The 24,263-nt window shown below is 33.5% G+C and overlaps 2 protein-coding genes across 2 annotated transcripts; one reads left to right on the top strand and one right to left on the bottom strand.

Annotated features, from left to right (window-relative positions):
• Positions 1 to 2,638: 2,638 nt before the first annotated feature.
• LOC130733269 (DExH-box ATP-dependent RNA helicase DExH6-like) lies at positions 2,639 to 11,584 on the top strand. Its single transcript, XM_057585397.1, has 14 exons — positions 2,639 to 2,879; positions 3,178 to 3,268; positions 3,393 to 3,699; positions 3,879 to 3,953; positions 4,176 to 4,220; positions 4,617 to 4,707; positions 4,793 to 4,851; positions 5,252 to 5,389; positions 7,045 to 7,097; positions 7,329 to 7,362; positions 7,505 to 7,594; positions 7,677 to 8,678; positions 9,628 to 10,743; positions 11,126 to 11,584. Exons 1-14 carry the CDS (start codon positions 2,759 to 2,761, stop codon positions 11,423 to 11,425), a joined length of 3,522 nt encoding a protein of 1,173 aa, XP_057441380.1. The 5' UTR covers positions 2,639 to 2,758; the 3' UTR covers positions 11,426 to 11,584.
• Positions 11,585 to 14,124: 2,540 nt separating this feature from the next.
• On the bottom strand, positions 14,125 to 18,749 carry LOC130733266 (uncharacterized). Its single transcript, XM_057585396.1, has 9 exons — positions 18,531 to 18,749; positions 17,038 to 17,238; positions 16,840 to 16,928; positions 16,614 to 16,752; positions 15,572 to 15,646; positions 15,243 to 15,364; positions 15,089 to 15,164; positions 14,879 to 14,938; positions 14,125 to 14,482 (listed from the first exon to the last, which is right to left on the bottom strand). The coding sequence occupies exons 2-9, from the start codon at positions 17,170 to 17,172 to the stop codon at positions 14,354 to 14,356; spliced, it is 825 nt and encodes a 274-aa protein (XP_057441379.1). The 5' UTR covers positions 17,173 to 17,238; positions 18,531 to 18,749; the 3' UTR covers positions 14,125 to 14,353.
• Between the last annotated feature and the right edge of the window lie 5,514 nt (positions 18,750 to 24,263).

Here is a 24,263-nt window from a genome sequence, read left to right as displayed (position 1 = left end):
GTGATGTGTTTTCACTAAAACATTATTTCTGTAAAATTCACTTAAAAAAAGAATTGGAAACTTATGACTATTATGTAAAACTATTTATGTACCCTAAAATAATAAGACTGCTGCTCAAATCTAGTGTTAAGATCTAGGGGACCAAAGAGGAAGGTGAGGTATCAACATCGGCTAGATGGGCCATGGGTCATATTGGTGATTTGCAATATTGGAGGAATGAGAGCCAAGTGCCAACAAAAGGGTTATGGGAATTTTGGCTCTAACACGAGTCATTGCCTTAATAGGGTTTGTTTGAATGACGACTTCCAATGCTTTTGAATGCAAAAGCAACAACTTTTCTTGACTCTCTTTGTTTTAAATTTCAGTAATTTTAAATTTATTATGATTAAGTTTAATAGAATTAAATTTTAGAGGACAAACGTTTGTTTTAGGAAATGATATTGTAAAAGTAAGTTTTAAAAAATAATTTTCGTTTGGATAGTAAGAAAATATTACTTTCCAAGTATAATTTACTTTTGGACAGTAAGAAAACTTTTTGTGGGTGTAACATTTTTTCATATTGTAGAAAAAAACTATTCAAGCATAATAAAATATAAAAATTTATCACCCAAAATGTAACTATTCTCAAGTTAAATTGTAAAACAAAGATAAGTGCATTGGATAGAGATTTTATTAAAATAAAGATAAAGTGTATTGGTAGAGGCAATGAGCTTTAAATAAATGAATTCCCACTAAATTCAAAGACTATTATTGTTTTTGCAGCTTCTTGCATCAAAATTATAAAAACTACAAAAATAATATTCATGGATAAAATTTAGTACCGAATATTATTATGTATTTTAACAACTTATAATAGTTTGAAAATAATGTCATGAATGTATAATTCTTTTGTTACTATTCCCTCCCTCCGTTCCCTCCGTTCCAATTTAATTGTCCACTTTAAAGAAAAAAATTTATTCCTATTTAACTGTCATTTAGCATTTCAAGAGAGCATTAAATGATATTTTTACATATAATGCCCTTAACAGAACAATAAATAAGGAGAGATAACACACACTTTAAAGCGTAAACTAGGAAAACAAGCCTCACTTTTTCTTAAAACTAATAAAATTAATTACACCCTTAATATGTGTGTCTCCATAAAAAATGGTTAGTTAAATAGGAACGGATAAAGTATGTAACAAAAAGCGACTAACATATTATTACATAGAGAATGTATAAAAGTAGAGGGAGGAAGCTTTTAAACATGTAATGAATTGCATTCACCGGAAGCTTGCTTGAACAACACATTTGTAGTCATAGTGAGTTAGGGTAACATTTTAATACCATTGTCACCTATCCCTAATCCTGAGTCCTGAGTCCTGACTATGATATCCTGTGATCACAAACCCCAACATCCCCATTTAAAAGCTCCACAACCTCCAAACAATCAAGCTAGCACTTCCTTTGTTACCAAAAAAACTAACACTTCCTTATAGCCCAACTTTCACACATGTCGTAAACAAACTCTGAAACCAGCTACCATCAACATTCACTTCATCTTTCCATGACTCAGGCTTACCTAAGCCGTAGAAGTACATGACAAATGTCCCCACCTACAGAATTCTGCCGTCATGATCAGTTTAAGAACAAAATTAAGAGTCCAAACATGCTTAAAAAACGTGATGGTTGCAGCACCTCCAAATCCATCACATAACAAATACATCATATATTCATATTCAAAATATTAAAACAAAAAGCACTTACCTTTATATAAAATACTTGTACATAAAAATTATAGATGATAATATGTGTAAAAAAATAATTATAGTAAAAAAATTATATATATATAATTTTATTAAATTCTATCTTTAAAATTTTCATCTTATTGAATAAAATGTGATTGTTTTTTTTATTATCATAAAACATAAAACATATGATGATTGATTATATAATTTTTATAAATTATAAATAATTGCTTTTTCTTTTGAGATTATAATATAAACCCTAAATAGTGTATAGTTTATATTCCTATAGCGAGAAGTGCATTGCACTTTTTTTTTGGTTCAATAGAAAGATAAATTACATCTCTCCAGGGTTGATCCCTAAACTTTCCCCTCCCTAATGGGAATTAGATTTCCCACCCCACGACTAGATTTTCCACCCCACAATTTCGGTTTTTTAATTTCTGAATTATTTTGGAATTTTATATTTCGAATTAATTCGGGATTTAAATTTTCGGTAATGCAAAATACAATGGATCACCCCACTTTTAAGTGGGAAAATACTTCGGGAACTCAATTTGCGAAATATTTCGGGAATTGAGTTCCCGAAAGTGTTTTAAGTGAGATGACATTTCTAATGAGTGAGATGGTAAATCCAACTTCCCTCCCTAACCTATAGGTCCACTAGTTCTCACCGCTTGAGCTATCATTCGAGACATTGCACATTTTTTTTAAGATAATCATATCATATTATCACATAAAAATAACTCAAATCCAGTTAATTTGTTTGCAAGTTTTTTTTGATTACCCGATGAAAATTAACAAAAAAAGAGAAACTAGCTAATAGCGTCTAAATACATCGACGCCTAAACAAAAGAGGGTAAAGGAATATGCTGATTTTTTAAGGAAAAGAAAAGGAATAACAATACCCATACCAATATAACAAACACAAAAGGTAGATTTAGGTATTGCATCAGCAGAAGCATAAGCCTATAGCAGCAAGCTTGAAGCTTCGAACTTCCTCTGGATTTCAATTCGTTCATTCACTCCAAACAATGGCGAAGAACAAGGGGAAGAATAAGAAGAAGAGTTATGGGCACACTCTCCCAGTTGATGAATCCACCAGGCTTCGCTTTTCCCAGATTCTAGAACAGTTCTGTGATTCCAATGATGAAGGTCACTCACCCTCTAAACCCTTTTCTCTTCTACTGTTTCACCGTGAAAATCACGAACCTTCATTGTTGTTCATTGGTTTTTTTATTCTTCTGAAAAGGGTTTTTTTGATTTCGTTTGAATTGGATATTTGCATTCTGGGAATTTGTTTTTCTGGTTGAAGTTTGAATCTTTTTGCGGTTAGTTAGAAACCCAATGAAAATCTGTCTTGGAAGATGATGATTGTGTTACTGTATCCATTTATGGAATCTGGGTGCTTAATCTTATTTTTTTTAATTTTTTAATTTTTATTTTCCTGCAGTGTTTAAGTTTGATGCTAATTTGTCCAACATGGAACGTGCTTTGGTGCATCAATTGTCCCGAAAAATGGGGCTCAAATCGAAAAGTCACGGGTGAGTGAGTGCCAATGGCAGCACACTTGAACCTGTTTGGTATAGGTAGTGGAATCTGTTTAGTTCAGTTTTTACTTTTTGCAATGTTGTTTGTTATTGATATTGAACCTGCATTTTGTGTTAGGACTGGGAATGCGAGGAGAATTTTTGTTCAGAAATTCGGAAAGATGGTTGACAGGGATAATGGGCCTGAGAAACTTCCTCATTTCACATTTTCTCAAGAGGCAAATTGGGTATTAAGTGATTTATTTACTCATTATCCACCTGGTGATGGACGCTCGTGGGACATGATTGGTGAAAATAATGACGGTGCCGATAGTAGAAGACAAAATAAGGATGATATCTTTGCCAGGCCTTCTATGTCCAAAGCTGAAATCGCCAAGAGATTGCAAACCCTTGGTTCTAATACTACTGCAGATAACTTGAAACAGGTCTGTTTTTTCTTCGGTCCTTTCAGCATAGAAGACCTTATATTATACTAAAATTTGTTGGTTGGATGCTGTATCGCTAATTTTGTCATTACTTATTATTCCTCTTCTGCTGTGTGTTTTAGCATTTGCAAAGGAATAATCTTGTCATTGAATTTTTTATTTGATTTTGATTCACGCAGATCACCAAAAATAGATCTAAGCTTCCAATTGCATCTTTCAAGGATGTAATTACATCAACTGTTGAATCCCACCAGGTTGATCTAATATTTTTCTTTGTAAAATTACCTTTGGACTCGCAGATTGTACCATAATCATATTTATTTGATATCACATTTGACATGTTAAATATATCAAACATAGTTTAGTAATATTCTAATTTTTTTAATCCATTTCAACATGACAATTAAATTAAATTTGAGGACTGGATTTTTGCACGTGTTCTGATCATGGTTTTCATTTCACGTGATTCGAAGCAGGTAGTTCTCATATCTGGTGAGACTGGTTGTGGAAAGACTACGCAGGTTACTAATTCTTTGCTTTGTCTTTATTATGGTACTGCTTCATTAATATAAATTTGTCAGCAACTGATTCAAAATGATCAATTTTTTAATCGTGTGTTGATGTTTAAATGATTGTCCATTTAGTATGTTAGCTTCTGATATAAATTTACCTCTTTCTTACATTTTTAAACTTGTATCATTGTATCTATTAAAGTACTCAGGTTTTTTTTTTTATTGTCCTCAATTAGTTGGCTCGGGCTTTGGTAATTTAGGATGAAACTGATGATTTCTTGATGCTTTGTGATTTTGGGTTTCTGGCACAAGTACTTCCACCAATGTATATGGACCGCAATATTTTTATGATTTGTGTTTGCTTTGTGAAATATCCTGTTTATCTTAATACTGAACATGATTCAGGTCCCACAATTTATTTTGGATCATATGTGGGGTAAGGGCGAGGTATGTAAAGTAGTTTGCACTCAGCCTCGGCGTATCTCTGCAATTTCAGGTGTGAAACTCTTTCAAAGTTTTTCTTGATATTGCTGTTTTAGTCTTAATTGAAATTTATTTTCTTCCACTGTTTCTATGTCTAGTTTCCGAGAGAATCGCTAGTGAGAGAGGTGAGACTATTGGAGAAAATGTTGGATACAAGGTAATCTTTGGTAATTATAGTACTGTTGTCCTTTCTTTGGATTGGTTTTTATATTGTTTGAAGTTTCGAACATTGTTATCATCATCAAACCAGTATTTTGCATTCATGTGATAAACAGTCACAATGCACTCAATTCTTTTTATTGATACAGAGGAAGAAATCAAGAAACCCTTGAAGATGTTATTAGTTAATAAGTATAATATTTCCCCTTGTCAATGGTTCTATGCACAAATTTCTTTTCTCTCTCCCCATATCATTTCCTTTTTTTTATAGAGTATGACTTCTTTGTCCTTTCCAATCACTGGCCACCTTGCTTCTTAGTAGAATAGTACTAGCTTTTTTAGTGGTTTACATCTCATACATAAAGGTCTGTGCCTTATATTTTATACAAATAATCCAGATACGGTTAGAAAGCAAAGGAGGAAGGCAATCATCTATTGTGCTGTGTACTACTGGAATTCTATTAAGGGTGTTGGTTTCTAAAGGTTCTCGTGGGTCAAAGAAGGATGAAATTTCTGGCATCACTCACATAATTATGGTAATTATTTTTTATCTTCAGCTGCAGCATAAACATATGGCACTTACTCATGGGTAAATATCACGCTTCTTTCTTCTATATTGCTTTAGAGTATTTAAAAGTTGGTTATTAGGTATGACTGGCATGTTCCCAGATACACAGGATAATTGGAAATTCAAACTGGCTAGGAAAAATTGTTAGAATCGGGATGCTATTACTGATATTTTGTTAAAATAGACTTACGGAGCCCCGTCTTATCATTTCTTGCAATTTTACTTGAACTTTGAACAAATCCCTTTTTTGTTGGAGTGAAGGGACTATACAAGAGTCTGAGTGTCACAGTCACCATGATTGCCATTATGTGACTGATGGTGAAAGTAGCAAGTCTTTATATTATTTAGTTAATTCGAGAAAAAAAAACGTCATCACTGGCTTAATTATTGCATAATGCTGGAAGTTGTCTTGAAAAATTGTGAAGTAGTTTATAAAGTGACTTTAACTAGACGGGTCCAACACACACTTGGAATAATCGGTTTTCAGATGGTCTCTTGATCAGGGTTGACAATAGCAGTAGCACGCTATACTAGTTACTGAGTAGCGTTCCAATCTAATGAAGTGGCCATTGCGGCCGCCTGCAAAATAAACGCAAATAGCAGCCATTGTGGTGCTATGATGCCATCTAACCGCTATTCGGTGGGACTAACGAAAACCCAAAAATGCCTTTGATTAGTTAACACTGTAACATTTTTGGGAGCTATTTTAGAGTTTTCCCTTTGAATACATACTGAAAAAGGTCTAATTTGAGAAACTCTCATTCCTTTGTGCCTCCTTCCTTTCTCTGTTTGAGCTTACCCGCCGTAGAGGATCTGGTATGTTTTTAGGCAGTTTAGTTTAAGGCCTTAGAGACTTAAATACCTGGCTTACCTTGACTTTGGTTGGTATTTAATATATGTTTTGTTTAACACACCTGTCAAGAACCAATTATCCCAAAAGCTTAAGCTATTGGGTAAAGGACACATGAACGACTATATTTCTAACACGCCTCCTCACGCAAGAGCCCACTTGGGCTTGAAGCGTTGACAATGCACAAGCCCGCGTACCATGTGCTGAAATTTAACTTTTCTTTGATTAGAAGAATTGGAGGCTGCAAGGATCAAACTCTAGACCACTTGGTCATAGAGGTTACCGTGTCAATGAACTAATTATAAAAACCTTGAGCTTTTGGATAGATGAATGATTATATTTCTAACAACCTAGTAGTTGTTATTGTAATCACGAATATCATGAATTTTGAGTTTTTTAAAAATATTTACATATGTATTTAGTACAAATTATGTAAACTGTATAATTTTTTTTTTTTTATCAAATGCGCATTCCGCTATGCGCTATATGTTATAGAATTTTCGGGGTTGGCCGCTAAGTGCTGGTATCCGGTAATGACAACATTACTCTTGATCTCGAGATAATGATATCCATGAAAAAGCTGTGATGATATTTATAATGCTTAAAGGGGAAATGTAATTAGAGTTTTTCATATTATTCTTCTAAATTTTTTGTTACCTGTGAGAATCGAGAAGTGAATTCAAATATCTTCATATAGTCTGTCTTCGAGAATCTTGGCATATCTCTTGCGAAATATACATTGAAAAATGATGTGACATTAATTTGTTTTTCAGGATGAAATTCATGAAAGGGACCGGTACTCAGATTTCATGATGGCAGTCCTCAGGTAATCCATTGAAAGGAACTTATTAGCCTTTACTTTCTAGAGTGGTACAGTTAAATATAAATATATAAGGCTTGATGAGCGCAATTGTCTTTTCGTCCCAAATTATAGTAATAGCTTCCTGTTATTCAGTCCTCCTTCCCAAAGAAAAAAGATAATATTTGAGATTACTTACTTACGATGTTTGTCTGGTTTTCACACTAATGTTTCTGTTTTTTGGTGACTTATATGCAGAGACATGCTCCCTTCAAATCCTCACCTACGACTGGTCAGTTCAAAGTTATTATATTTTTATTTCTCTATTTCTCTTTCATACCGTCAAGTGCTTTTTTTTTATTCATACACATTATTTCCCATATTTGACCAATATTTTTAAATTGTATCGTTTTTCCGGTGCTCTTATGTTACAGATATTAATGAGTGCTACCATTGATACTATGAGATTTTCTCAATATTTTGGGGGTTGCCCCATCATCAGTGTTCCAGGGTTCACTTATCCGGTACCTATGCTGTAGTAGATTGTGAATTAAGTCATTCTTTTTCACATATACTTGCTACAATTTCTACCTTTTCTTTCCTCAGGTCCAAACATTCTTTTTGGAGGATGTACTTTCGATTATAAAATCTAGGGATGATAATCATCTTGATAGTACCACATGTAATATTCCAATAAACAATCGCAAGCTAAGTGAAGAAGAGATGCTTTCTATGGATGAAGCTATAAATTTGGCATGGTCTAATGATGAGTGGGACATGTTGTTGGAGTTGGTTTCTTTTGAAGGAACGCCTGAACACTTCAATTATCAGCATTCTTTAACTGGCCTTACACCATTAATGGTGTTTGCTGGAAGAGGTAGAGTGGGTGATATGTGCATGCTCTTATCTTTTGGGGCAGATTGCAATTTAAGAGCCAAAGATGGAACAACTGCACTGGAAATTGCTGAAAGGGAAAATCATTCAGAAGCTGCTGAAATAATGAAGCAGCACATGGATACTAATTTTTCCAACTCCACAGAAGAGAAGTTACTTAATAAATATCTTAGCACTGTCAACCCTGAATTTGTAGATGTTGTTCTGATAGAGCAGCTGATAAAAAAAATATGTACTGATTCGAAAGATGGAGGTATCCTTGTTTTTCTTCCAGGCTGGGATGATATAAACAGAACGCGTCAGAGACTGCTTGCATCCTCTTTTTTCAAGAACTCATCGCTGTTTATGGTTATATCTCTGCATTCTATGGTTCCAACCATGGAGCAAAAGAAGGTTTTTAAGCACCTACCACATCCCTGCCGCAAAATTGTTCTCTCAACCAATATTGCTGAAACAGCTATCACCATTGATGATATAGTGTATGTCATAGACGCTGGACGAATGAAGGAAAAAAGCTATGACCCTTACAATAATGTGTCAACTCTTCAATCATCTTGGATTTCAAAAGCAAGTGCTAAGCAGCGAGAGGGGCGCGCTGGCCGTTGTCAACCTGGTATTTGCTATCATTTGTATTCAAAGGCTCGAGCAGCTTCCTTGCCAGATTTTCAGATTCCAGAACTTAGGAGAATGCCTATTGAGGAGCTTTGTCTGCAGGTAATTCATCTACCATAATTGGTGTCTCAGAACCTTGGTGCTTACTGTAGTGCATGATAAATTGGTGAAAATTTTCTCTAATAACCCTTAATGTAATTGGAAAAATTGTTAAAATGGCAAAAGTTAGGGAGACACTAATTCTCGCACTAAGGATACTCATTTGAAAATAAATAACTTGCCACTCCATGCACAAGCTGGTTTGCTGGATTTCTAAATTCAGACGTTATAATTGTCGATGAACTCCATTGCTTTAAATACAGTTGATTATTGGTTTATGCAAAAAAAGAAAAACTATGTCAGGTTTTCGGAAGAGCAAGTAGGGAAGGGTCTTTTTGCATCGTGTGATGTAATTGGATTCTAAGGTTGAGAAGAAAGACCTCAAGTTTTAAGGACAGTTCCCCTTCTCTGTGTCATATATGGTATTGATTAATTTAGTTTAGCTTAGTGCTTGCTAGAGGGTTTGTATGAGGACTTCTTTAATAAATAATGAAGAGAGATTGGCAAACTTTGCTGATTATTCATCTTTCTCTTGTTTTGTTTTATTTTTCTTTGATGAGGATTTCTTTTTAATCCTAAACTGTATTCCCTTGTATTGTTTAGGGAGTGTTTTGCAACCTGCAAAAATCAGATATCTTGGTAAAAAACGAGACCAGCCAGTTCGATTGAAAAACTAATGAATTTGGTCAAATGCCTGGTCCATTCCCAAACCGGCTTATAAGTGAAATTAGTATATTTTTATATAGGTGTGTCTAACTGGTTTCTTCTTATGCCATTTTAAATTAGTTTTGAAAGTTGACAAACATCCACTTAATGCAAGTCCATCCAATAAAAAATAAGCAGGGTGTTGAGATTTTTTTTATAGAGATACAAGCAGGGTGTTAATAAATCAATTCTATATAAAACATGACTATAATGTTCCCTTCACATTTGGTTCTCTCTCTCGTGACAGGTCAAGTTGATTGATCCGAGCTGCAAAATAGAAGAGTTTCTTGGAAAGACACTAGATCCTCCCGTTTATGAGTCGATACGTAATGCTATTGTCGTTCTTCAAGACATTGGGGCATTGTCACTTGATGAAAAACTCACCCAACTAGGGGAGAAGCTTGGATCTCTTCCTGTTCACCCTGTAACCAGCAGGATGCTTTTTTTTGGTATATTGATGAACTGCCTTGGTCCGGCATTAACTCTAGCTTGCGCATCTGACTATAGAGATCCATTTACGCTTCCAATGTTACCTGAAGACAAGAAGAGAGCTTCAGCCGCAAAATCTGAGCTTGCTTCTTTGTATGGGGGATGTGGTGATCAGTTTGCTGTATTAGCTGCATTCCAGTGCTGGAATAATGCGAAAAGGATGGGTTTAGAAGCACGGTTTTGTTCGCAATATTTTGTATCTTCTAATTCCATGCATATGTTATCTGGCATGCGCAAGCAGCTCCAGACAGAACTAATCCGAAACGGGTTTATTCCTGAAGATGTTTCTAGTTACAACGTGAATGCATCTGACCCTGGTGTTCTCCACGCAGTTCTGGTAGCAGGTTTGTATCCAATGGTTGGGAGATTGTGTTCACCAAATAAAGGTGGTGGAAGAAGGACTGTGACTGTTATCGAAACTGCAAGTGGTGATAAAGTTCGGTTGCACACTCATTCCACAAATTTTAAGTTGTCATTCAAGAGAAATTTAGAGCACACTTTAGTTGTGTATGATGAGATTACTCGTCGTGATGGGGGTATGAACATAAGGAACTGCACGGTTGTTGGACCACTTCCACTCTTACTGCTTTCAACAGAGATTGCCGTTGCTCCAGGAAAAGATAATGATAATGATGATGGGGATGGGGATGGGGATGAGGATGATGAAGGGAGTAAAGAAGATGAAGATGGAATTGAAGATGAGATGGAGGTTGATACCAAGTCTAGTGGACACTGTGAGGACAAGTTTATGTCTTCTCCTGATAATATGGTTAGAATAATCATGGACCGTTGGCTTAATTTTGATTCAACAGCAATTGATATTGCTCAGCTATACTGCTTGAGAGAGCGACTATCTGCAGGAGTTTTATACAAAGTAACTCACTTCTTACTTTTCCTTTCACTATAGTTTTCACTATGCATTATTACTGTTAGAACCATAATATAAACTATTTATATAACAGTTTAAACTTTTGGATAGTTGGTTCATGACATGGTATCAGAGTCTCTTTGACTAAATGGTCTAGAGTTCGGTCATTGTTGCCCTCATTATTCTAAAAAAAAAGGGTTGAATTTCATCACATGGTATTTGGACTATTGCACTGTCCACGCTTTAAGTCCAATGGTATCTTGTGTGAGGGGGCAATATAAAACCATTCATGTGTCAGCTTAGGCTTTTGAGATAGTTGTTTCTTGACAATTACCATTTCTTTTCTTATAATGTTATTGATACATAAGTTCAAACATTCCATTTTCAGGTGACACATCCAAGGAAACCTCTTCCTCCCATCCTAGAGGCTTCCATGCATGCTATAGCTTGCATTTTGTCTTGTGATGGGTGCTCTGGCATGCCGGTGATCGCAGATGGTTTGGACATACTGACCACTATGGTAGATGACACAAATCTAGGCAAGCAAGCAACGGGGACAAAGCGGTTAGGGAAGAGACCAAAGGGATCACTTGCAGAGCTTGTATATCATAAGGATCAATCCCAGACCAGTTCCTCCTTTCACTTGATAATGGCTCAAATGGAAGTTAATGATAATTTTCAATTGTAGTTGTATGTTACAGTAGTTGTAGGGAGCGTTTGCTAGAAAATCTGTAACATACGGTTGCATTCAGCTTATATTTACATAAAATATAAATCCAAACGGTTAGATTAAACTTTTGTTCAGCTTATATACAAATAGAAGTCGTAACAGTGAAAATTTGATCAAGGTTGCCCTTTTGTTTATTGTGCAAACAACTGTAAATTTATATTTCCTTCAATTGTTGCTTGTTTGGTTTGCTTGAATATGGAAGCTAGTTCCTATTAAGGAGGAAATCTAAGAACCCTCAAAGCTAAAGCTAAGAAAATAAAGATAAAGATAAAATGCTTCGATTTTCTTGTTATCCATTCAAGAGTAAAAGATACAATTTATAGCTAACATAATTCTCTGGATGAACAACAAGTGGCATCATCCTAATAAAGAGAATATACTAGAAGTTGACACCTACTAAATGTTTGGACATTAAACCTATATTAATAAACTATAGATAAAAAAAATATTAAGTGCATAAAGCCTAATAACCATAAGCCCAATAGAATGAGCCTTCTACCAGAATATCAGGACCAATTCAATCTGATTTTGTTAATGGTTTCTATTGAATATTAGTTTTTAAGTTTGTTATTTAGATCAGCATAATCTTCATTAATTAGAGATTGAGTTTGTTATATAGTTTCTCGAGCTTTAAAATAGGGATGGAATTGAGTTTTGATTTAGGAATGATCTCTCTTGTATCTATAGATTGTACGTGTTGAAATACATAGAAAATATTTCACAAGATTGAATAGGCTTCCATCATCCCATCATAGAGATTGATTTTCAAATGAATTTTGAGTCCTCTGTCTCCAATTCATTTGGTCGTGGCCGAGGTAGTGGCAACCTCCATTGTTCCCTGTGGCGGAACCACCGCCCGATGACCCTTTGCACTTGCTCGAGCTCCCTGGCCTGGCTCCGTCTTCAAATGTGGGCAGGGCCGCAAGTCCATAGGGGCACTTTTGAGGGCCGCATGGGCATTTTGAGGCGCAGTCGTAGAGAGCTATGAAGCCATTGAAGTAGAGGAGGACGACATGTGTACATGCCATGGAAGCTCTGAAATCTTCTATAACCCGTCAACAATCAACAAGTCAAATATTACTATAGTTATAATAATATAATTTTTCGTAGTATTTAAATAAATATTCGAAAAATTGAGGGTCTTAAAAAATTAGTTATGATAAATTAATAATAAATTTAATGAAAATTAATTAGAACGAACCGCTTGGGAACTGACTCTGTATATCCCCATCGTAATGCATACTTCATTGGTCGCGTACTGCGTACCCGTACCGCAACATCAATTTAAAACTCTGGGTGAGACGTCACATGTTGGTATTTAGGCTTAAGCTTAACATTGCTCAGGCTCCACAAAAACCTGGCCGTGTCACTGATTATTCCTATTTGATAGGGATGAACACCCTCTGGGACATTGTATTTTGAGCAAAAATTTTCATTGTTGCTCAATCTTCACCATGGGCAAAGAAAGGGAAAACACACACACACACATATATATATATATATATAGAGGATGTATCTTATGAGAAATGTAATCTTATGTGAGAAAATGAGAATAAATCACGAACGTTAGATCTAACCATCAACGGTCAAGATTAAAACATTAAGTCATGTGACTTTTTTAAGTGATCATGTGACAATCACATGACCATTAAATTCTTTTATTCTTAACCGTTGATTGTTAGATCTAACGGTCGTGATTTATTCTCATTTTCTCACATAAGATTACCTTTCTCATAAGATACATATGTGAGAAAATGAGAATAAATATATCATTCTAATTGTTTGCTCACGCAGGTTCTTGCTTGAAAAAGAAATAATGTATAAAAATAAAAAAAAACATGTAGCATATATAATTAGAGTTTAATTTCTATGCACCGATGATGTAAAATTTTTTTACCCCGTGAACCAATCACATTTTAAGGATGTGAGAAAATCTTTTTTTTTATTTAATTTTATTAATTAACGTGACACATCCTTAAAATCTTATTGGTTGACAGTGTAGTTCATCATCCTTTTTCACATATAATTATCGAACAAAAAGTAATGCTAGCGACGTAGTGCAACCAATTCAGTTACTGTTGGTTGTTCTAGTTGAATACGTTAGGTAAGTATATTTAGTTCACGTGTCCAAACAGAAGAGTTCCAATTGAATGAGGTGAGTTTATCCTCATGCTACACACTTTTTCACCATTTTACTATAAATGGACCATACATGTGAACACAGAAGCCGTGTATGAAGTAATTATTCCTCTTCTCAGATCCACTTTGACTACAATGCTATCACGGTCATGGTATGTAGTGTCAAAAATTAAGCGTTTGAGAAAACAATTTAATTACGCGCTTATAGCAAGCCATAAGCATTTATCGCACAAGCGCTTATTACTAATTTGAGAAATTTATTGCAACAAGTTAAAGTTATGTTATAAGCATAAGCTTTTATTTATAAGCTATTCTAAACAACTTATGAAAATAAGCTCAAAACAGTTTATAAGTAGGTCATGAGCTATTTACATAAGTTGACCCAAATACTTGCATAAACATTTATGGTACAAGAAAAGCTCAAATAAGTTCTTCCTATGCGCCCTGCCAAACGAACGAGGACGAACGAGGACAAAATAGATCGCATAATCGCATTCAAACAGAATATAAACCAAAACTGAACTGATAAATGTACATGAATAAGGATATAAAAAAGCAGATCTATAACATATTTTGTACAATATGAGTTCAGATCTACAAGGGATCCAAACATATTCTTTTCTCTCCTGTTACATCTTTTAATACACATTTATATTTTTACCTAAACCAGAGAGGGCAGAGCTGGATATCAACAGGGTGACCTATATTTCATTTCATTTTCCTCAAAATTTTTACTATCCATAACATTTACTGCCTCTTCGCCAGCATTTTCATCATCCCTTTGATAATCTTTGAAAACCAAATTAAGTTCATGACTGATAGCGCCAATGGCACAACAATCACCAATATTTGCCCAAAGGTGTGCATGTGCTGAACCTGTTGCATAATTCAACAATGACATGAGATCCTATTATAAAACCAAGTTGCTTCACCAGAAATTACAAAGAAATTGACAATTTCACAGATTTTCAAACAAAACTACAGTATTTATCACAAAAATGTAAGAATATATATTATCCATTGATAGATTGTAAGTAGTAACCCTAACAAAATCCCATCAAACCACAAATTAATACCTTTTAGCACATAATATAAATAAATGTTCAGAAAATGATCTTGTAGGCAACAAACGGATCCAAGCTCTATGTCAATTATCATCGAAGACAATATATAGCTGAATTAAGAAACCAAAAATTCAATACAAATACTGTTTTCTATAAAAAGCACCACACACCAGACAATTCTTCAATTCAGTGTGTTGGTAGTTATTACCTGATCAAAGTGCAAGTAAGCATGGCAAAACATGTAAACGAACAAAAGTATTCTCGCAACCTGCAGATAGAAAGAACATTTCAGTAAGCACATCCAAGAAGGCAGGAATGGGACTATATATAAACATGATATGTTCTTTACAGTGGTTCTACAAATAACATGATACATAATTTACAGGGATATAATTCAAACTGCAATGACTTGACCCACCAGCCAAGCGATGAATATTACAACCCCATTGATGAGATAAGCTTTTGACCTTTTCATTCCAGCTGCATCAAGATACCTTCAAAAACAAAATAAATACATTAACATAGAAACAAATTACATGCTATATTCAGAGAAAATTTAAGTGCAAGATTACCATCTTAAATTGATCCCGGGAGTTGTTGTCTCAGAGATCAGTACCATATATGTGTATAGCTGCCCCTCCCCGCTCAACATTGAATAGGCTACTGCTACTAAAGAAAATAGATGGTGAATCACCTGAATCAATGTTAATATGAAGTCACGTTAAATCCTGACGCAGAAGGACAAAAGGGAGAAAAAGGAAGAAGCCAAATTCTGGCCATAATCATCTCAAGCTGGGTTCCTATCAAGTGAAATGTCTTAAAACTGAATAAGAGAGTTCAGCTTAATCAGACAGGTTGGTCTAAAGTTTAAACTATGCAAGTCAAAAGATATGATCCTTACATACTCATATCCACCAAGAGAAGGAAAAAACCAAAATATCATCGCAAGGTCAGCAATGAAGTAACCAACAGAAACCTGTCAATGTAAAATTAAAATGTGAGGAATACAGAAATCATGACCAGATAGAAAACTCGAGTTATTTAACAGAAACTCCAAGAAATATATAGGCGCGAAGAGCATTTGCAGCCTTCTTTAAAGTTTACAAGGTGAACCATGTAGAACATATGGGATTACTACCCTGTTTTTCTTTTTTGAGCAAACTTTCAGCTGGAAAATATATTTTGAAAATGCAGCTTAAGGAAAATAGCATTTCATGACCAGTCTCCTGAAGCAGATAAAATCTTGTGTGTTCAGATAATTGATTATTATACAAAAATTCTGCTTTATGTCTTCTTTGTTAGAAATATTCCTAATATGTTAAATCTCTGCTGGATTCTGTAATCACTTGATGTACCATAAAAGGCTATCCTATACTGCATGCATGTTAGCATTATTTTTTAGCTTATCGCATACCAAAAGTTTCTTTAAAATGTTATTTTGATTTTAACGTGGCATCCATGCTTTCAACTAGTCCCCTTTGCTTTCATATAACAAGGCATGGGTGTCCTCCCAATTTAACTTCTAGAATGTGTAGTGTTTCACGGTCAATTTATCGTATCTCCATCATGAAAATGTCAAGATATAAAAGGCGCGCCAAAATCTCCAAGAAAATGTCTGAACTAGCATATTAACTCAGTTTTTTGAAACCACACTACATCAAGTCAGTCATAATGATATCAAAAAACACAATGACAAAAAGTTAGTACGACATGCTATGATGCAATTGCTAATTATGTCTAACCCTACTTGGCGTAGAGTCATAGACCAATATACAATGAATTCTATCTCCAGATTCTAAAAGTTAGATGAATTTGATTTATTGAAATGCCCTACTCTTATATGTAATTATTGATTCTCATAATTGCGACTTGCAGAGATAAATCACAAAGAGGGTAAGAATAAGCAAAGAAATTGACAAGTTCAGAATCCAGATCATTCTTACCCCCAGAGCAAATGTAGACAATGAAGAGCTTCGAACCGTAATTAGTTCAGCCGACTCGCTGTCAGAATATAAATTTGAGCAGAACACGAAGTACAATGACATAGTTGTTATAAAAATGGCATGTATAGTTGATATAGCACTGCACAAAAGATAGAAAAAGTTCATAAACATTACAGTATCATAAACAGAAGAACAGATTTTCCACTAAATGAAAACATCCACTGACCGGTTATTCCACTCAATACGTTGGATTTTAGTGAGGCTAGAATAGCTCTTAAAGTGAATAGTGCTAAAAAGCTGAGTAAGATCATAGACCTAAAAAACAGGGAATATTTAGATATAAATGTAAGATTGGAAAATCTTAATTTCTCTTTGGTGAAATACTAGAGAAAATAGAATAAAAACATAATATAATACAACATACCATCTTGCAAGCAAAAATGCCACCAACAATGGAAGTATATGGAATTAGAGGGTCTGCTAACAAATATTCCTTCACGAACAAATTAGCCTGGTTCTGGTATGATTTGAATTTCATAATATCTTTAGAAGCCAACATTGTAAACTCCCTTGGATGAAAAATATCTTGAAGATTGTATGTGATTTCCACCTTTTCTCCGGTCACCTGTTATATGAATAAATACAAGCTTGAAGAAAAGATGTGAAAAAATTAAAAGCCAAAGATGAACCAAACGTGATTGTCCTTGAAAATGACTTATGATTTAAGGATAACAATAACTATCACATAACTACATAAGCTACATAAATGAAGAGAAACCAGCATAACAAATTAAGTATATGTCTTTTGTGTGCCGAATAGGAAAGGAGACTACATGATTAATTACATCCTTTTTACTTACAAAGCAAGAACATCCATGGAAGGAAAGAAGAAATTCAAGGAATTTGGAGGATAAGGTATCTTCCTAGTAGAAAAGGAGATAGAAATCCAAAACAAAATCAATCAATAAATTTTAAAAGGGTGCAAATCTCTTTCATAGAAAGCAATCTTATCCAAAATCAACTCTAAAAAGGTAAGAGCTTCCCGCAGAATATCCAAACATTCTGCAAACTTTATTCACATTAAAAAACACATTGTCATAACTCTTCTTCATCCTTACTTTAGCCAAAACCTCTAAAATCAATCAACAAGACAAAATGTTACATGCCCCCTGCACATACCCAAGATTCACCCAAAACTCCAAAAAGACCGTTCCAAATTCCAAATGCTGCTACCCAGCAATGTGAATAACAAGCTACAACATAATCACAGATCCACCAACCAAACCAACAGAAGTGAAATAAAGTTGTTTTTTTTTTTTGACAGCAAGAAATAAAGTTGTTAATATCAGCAGGAAACCAATTAATCATCCAGAGAAGGTAGGAGAAAAAGTAAATACTGATATGCTTCAGGCCTGAACATTGGTGATAAACAGTTTACTCATTAATATCAACCCTGACCAGTTACCACTTACCACCATTATGTATTACCAAAATGACAAACAAGTTACTACTCACTCAGTGTATCATCAGTAACAACTCAAATTAATGTAAAACTGACAATTCCCAGAACTACCAAAAACTGACCACTGATTGTATCCACATTTGAGAGATAGAAAACGAAAATCCATTCCTATTGAAAAATGGGGAAAAATATTAGAACTACTGAAGTTAGTCAAAATGCAAATGGATGACAAGGTGAACAACAAAGGGTTCTACTTTCCACACCAAATCACCACCCCAATTGTTCACGCAAGAACTCAATCAACCACGACTCAAGCCACTGCAGAATTTTCAAAGCACCGATACATAGCACATGCCCACATAAATGCTACCCCTAAAAACCACACAAAACCAAACAAAACCCAATTTTTTTCAGCTTTGCAAGCACAGGGAGTAGAAAGGAACAAAGAATCATACCGAATCGCAGTGTTGGTGAGCTACCAAACGGAAAACATGAGAGAAAACGCGATCGCGCGATAACCCAGTGATTGGACGGGATTCAATTGCAATTTGGAGATGAAGATGGTGGGTGATTGAAGAAACTGAAGGGGAAATTGGGGCTCTGAAAACCCTAGAACGATGGATTTGGGGATTTGGAAGAAGTGTGAGGGTGAGGAAGATGACAGATAAAGTATAAATATAGTTGGCACCCGCGTGTTTTCTAGTAAAACTATGTTTTCTTCTTTGAATAAATAATAATAATAATAATAAAAATAATTGCTATTTTATTCTCTCTACTATTCTATCATTCTATCATTTTCATCATTATTCATTTCAACTATTATATTATTATACCTCATATGACAATGTAGTTCCTTTTTAAGTCATTAATCTCATTTAATATGCAAAGATTTTAATAGGAAAAACGTTTTTTCTTTTCTTTTCATAATAGAGTATTCACTACCGACAACAGTGATTAGTCTTCTTGCTAAGGAGCAAGTAATAATCAAATGTGTTTCATTCTCATGGATGGAGGTTTGTTTTTTTTTTTTTTTCAATTTTAATTAGTGAATAAAAAGTTGTTTCTCGAATTCGGATAATTATTTATTATTGGGGTGGTTTAGAAGATTTGGTCAAATTTTTATGACTTGGTTTTAACTTTGTTCTAGTCATTAATGTATGTCAATTTAATATGAAGGCATTTATTAATAACAACAAAAACATATGAAGCCATTTAGTATGGTAATTAAACTTTGAGATTAATATATATGCACCGGTAGTGTAAATGAGTTTTACATCATTATTCAATCACATTCATCTATTTTGATATCTCATAATTAATTTTGAACTTAATAATATTCAAAATAGGAAATAGAATGTTGTGATTGAATGACTGTGTAAAACTTTTTACATTTTCAGTGCATATAAATTAATCCTTAAACTTTTGATAAATATAAGTTTTTTTTTCCAATTGAGTGTATTGAATCCATTATCCATGTCATGTCATGCATGACTTATATATAAAAAATTATCAAGTTTTAATAAAATTCCATAAAATACATTTAAAAACTATATGGTTGTTGAACATGTTCCATGTATAACTTCGTAACATGTATTTATAATTAAAACCGAATACTTTTTGAAATTTCAAAATCAAAACTGAAGGTTTTAATAAAATTTTGAAATACTTTAAAGCAAGGGATTGTGTAATTGCTTACAAAAATTATGAGCAAGAAAATAATATTGATATTAATCTCAAAATATTCGTTTTTAAATACCTGACTTATCACAATCATTCCCAAACAGTTTCCACTATCGGACATGTGCATTTGGCTCACTCATCAATAGACAATAATGGTTAAGGCAATTGAATTTGTCTTATTTTATAAATGATGTTAGGAAACTTAATAATTGTAATGACCAAATTTTAGGTCCAAATTTATTAAATTACTATAATAATAAATATTCAGATCAATGATTTTATAATTGTACCACTTTATATCAATTTGTTATCATCAATTTAGGAAACCACCATTTTCAAAAAAATTGATTTTTTTTTCTTAATTTATAAATGAGACTGAATGATGTTAGGAAACTAACTAATTGTAATGACCAATTTTTTTTTATAATAATAAATATTGACATCAATGATTTTGTAATAAAAAAAAATAACACTTTGAGAAAGATATGCTTATTTTAAATAAATTTTCTCATTCTTCAAAATATGAAGGCATTTAATAAACAAAATAAATACGAAGACATGGATCGAACTCTAGACCGTTTGGTTAGAGGCTAGCTCTGATACCATGTCATAAACCAATTATTCTAAAAGGTTAAGTTGTTGGCTAAGGGTCAAATGAATGATATTTTATTCTATCTTCCATCATTTTCATCAATTTCAACTATTATACCTCATATGACAATGTAGTTCCTTTTAAATCATTAATCTCATTTATTATGCAAAGTTTTATAAGGAAAAAAATTAGTTTTTTATAATAGAGTATCCACAGCGTGATTAATCCTCTTGCTAAGAACGCACTAAATTGTAGCAACAAACTATGAAATGTGCTTCATTCTTATGGATGAAAATTGTTTTGTTGTCCAGTTTTAATTAATATTAATAATAAAAAGTTCTTTTTCGAAATCGGATAATTATTTATTGTTGGGGTGGTTTAGAAGATTTGGTCAAATTTTTAGGACTTGGTTTTAACTTTGTTTTAGTCATTAATGTATGTCAATTTATAACAAAAATAATAATAATCGGAGATACATTTGGTTCAGATAGAAAAAAAATATCAAAAATAAAATAAGATAGATTGAGTCTAAAGATTTTACGAGTTTAGCAATAGCTTCAAATTAGGAAGTTAGTTCCTACCTATTCAATTAGGTTGTTGATTAAATTTAATTCAATGGTGTCCAACTTTAGATTAGGTTGAATAGATGTTTGATAAGATAAATGCTTTGGGGTCCATAGAAGTTATGATTGATTAAGTGTAGATTGGTGAATATAGTACTTTTAGAATAACTTTTAGGTAAAATCTATTAGGTATGGTTGGAATGTATTTGCCCAGAAGATTGTTCATAGATATTGATTTGTACTTGGTTGAATGAATTTCAATTTAAACGCAAAGTTTGAACTTAAAATCAATGTATACACTCACATTATTTGTATAATAGCCTATTGGTTTCCAGGTTACATTATTCACAAAATAAATTCCGAACTCAAAAATGTCAAACTTGAAGCTAACAAACAATATAGGTCGATTAAGACTTAACGTGTTGTGGTGTTTGTGCAAATTAATTTCTTTCCAAAAACACACTAACATTATATAATAAATTAAATTTTGATGTAAAGAATGCCTCCTAATTAACATAAAAAGTTCTTAAACATGATATGCCATTAAATATGCATCACGTTGTATTACGCAATAATCATCAACTATATAAAGAATTTAAACTGGTATACATAACAATGTTCAACACGTCATTGAATAACATAGTAAAATGGTACCCGAACAACTAGATCAAATTTATACCTCTTTGAAATTGAAGCATTTATCCAAATGAAATATGCATGATTGTAACTATACTGAAGTTTTTGTTGCTTTGGGCAAAGGATAAGGGAAAGGATAGAGTACATGAGTAGATAAAACTCAGCAAAAGTTGCCAAAAGGGGACAATCTCTTGTTGGAAGAGGAGTGTGTGCGGGGGAAAAGGGTTTCATGCTGCCAATGTGACACTAATTGACAATGCGTAGCATAAGCAATCACAGCTTCCTTGTCATGTGAGTCAAGGCCGGTGTAATGCTTGTGTAACAAATTAAAAAGAGTTACATCAACCCAGCATAATTGGTAGATAATCTAACTCCTTAAAATTTTATTTAAACTTCAATTCTGATGAATTTTTGAGATGATTAGTCTCATAGCTATCAACAGAAAACTAAATATTTCATTAGGATTTTGGCCCCTTTCTAACCATAGATTCCTCTGTTTGTTGGCTTCCATATGGAGCACTCCACAAGGTAATGTAAATAATTAGTATGTCTAGATAGTTGAGTTAAAGACGTAAGATAAAATATAAAGTTCAAAGGCAAATGCATATATTTGGCATGGTATGCGAGTTTGTACAAAATCTTCTGCATCACACTCAATTTTTAATATTTAATAAACTAATTAACACTGCAGGCCAATTTAGATTCCGTGCCTCAAGACATAATTAAACAAAAATCTTGGCCAAAAAATTTTAGATTGGCCTTTTTTTTTTAAAAAAAAAAAAACAAGATTGGACTAATATCTAGGGTTCGAATGAATTTCAATATGATTCGTTTATAGTTTTGATTAAAATTTTATTATTATTTTTTTTAAAGTTCTTTTGTAAATTGTTTGTGTCTTTGTGATGTAAAATTACTTATTAAATTGCTGTAAAAGGCCATAAATAATAACTATTTTCATTTTTTTTATACAAGAAGGAAAAGTAACTCTAACGAAAAATACAGAGAGTTCCTAAAAAAGAGATTCCTCAAATTCGAAGGAGGCTGAGTGAACAACCAATCATATGAGGATGATATATATATTGTTAAAAGTCACACATTGGCTAGAGATATGACATCAAAAAATTAGCCATCGAATTACCCTAATGCAGTCCCAAGGACTCTATGAATCTTATTCCCGAAGTCTTGAACACGAGCCACAATTTGATGGTCACCTATACGCTCCCCAAGCGAGGATCCCCGAACCAATGTTCAGAACCAATGATTCAAATTATTTCTCCTTTTAATTTTTACAGAGACATGAGACCACTCTAATGCCATGAAGAGAATTTGATCCCTGTTGATTTAATAAAAATATACAGTGTTAATTGAACCCCCTTACATTAATGGTGCATTTGGGCTCACAACATATAGATAATAATACTTTGTTTCATCTTTGATCGACTGAGTCTTAGGATGCATATAACCATTACGAGTGGTCAATACTCGACATCAACTTGAGAAGTTCAGTTAAATTATATTGTATATAAAGAAAGAAATTATCTAAATTACCCTAGGTGTAAAACTATCCTCATCTTAAATGGACCAATATAATATTTCCAGTTGTAACAAAAAAAATGGACCAATAATATTTAAAATAAATAAATTAAAAATTCATATTAATAATTACACTAGTTTCACTCTGCAGTTTGCAGTGTCTTATTGTATTGTTGAGGATAAATATTTCGATACTAGTGTTAACATTAAACATATATTCTTAATTTTGGATTCCAGCCAATGGTCCAATCTTGGAACTTAAAGCACTTTTGCGTAATCGTTGAATGACTTCTCATATAAAGAGTAATATTTTGTTTAATTTTATTTCTTCCATTCCTCCTTAACCATTCATTCATTCACCTTATATTTGGGACCAGAAACCGATTTCAGTGGCTGAAAATTCACGTTATATTTGGGGTTGGACTTTGTAACCATCGGTACCCCATTCTCCTCGTTCCATCCACCGCTTATTTCTCCCCAACCAACCAACCCTCACCACATTCCCTTTAAAAGCATGTGGGGAATCACAATACTCTAATATGATGAAAGTTGTTTTTTTAAAATGCTTGGAAGATTTCGTTTATGTAAAGATCTTTCATATATGTATGAATTTCTCCCTCATTACTGCACCATTAAATTTATTGGATATGTCAATGTGAGTTTGGATTTAGCACTCTTCAACCCCACCTCTAGAGATGAAATGTATACACTCTTCTATGACTGCACACCAATATTGCAACCAAAAACACCAGCACGTTCAATTTGGTGTTTTATACACAAGTTAAGATGTCAAGGAGATATTGAGCCGCGGTGGAATGAAGATCACTCACCAAATCATGTGGATCTAAGTCCAAAAAGTTACACATGGTCAGATATTGAGAAGATTACAAACAACCGTGGTTCTAAGCTAGGACAATTCACCCTTGAGCATGAATGATTTATACAAAATCACAATGGAATTGCTCGAGGTCTAGATAATTACTTGCATTCAGGATGCAAAACCAAAATAGTGCATTTGGATATTACTTGCATTCAGGATGCAAAACCAAAATAGTGCATTTGGATATTAAAGCAGAAAGCATACTTCTAGATGAAAACTTATCTCTTAAGATATCCAATTTTGGACTTGCCAAGTTGTGTGCCAAGAAGACCTATTTCTTCGTGTCTAATGCTAAAGGGACCCC

This window comes from Lotus japonicus, chromosome 1 (genome assembly GCF_012489685.1).
Source record: "Lotus japonicus ecotype B-129 chromosome 1, LjGifu_v1.2".
In the NCBI taxonomy this organism is placed as follows: domain Eukaryota; kingdom Viridiplantae; phylum Streptophyta; class Magnoliopsida; order Fabales; family Fabaceae; genus Lotus; species Lotus japonicus.
Note: the sequence above shows the minus strand (reverse complement) of the source record. Positions and strands in the feature narration are given on the sequence as shown.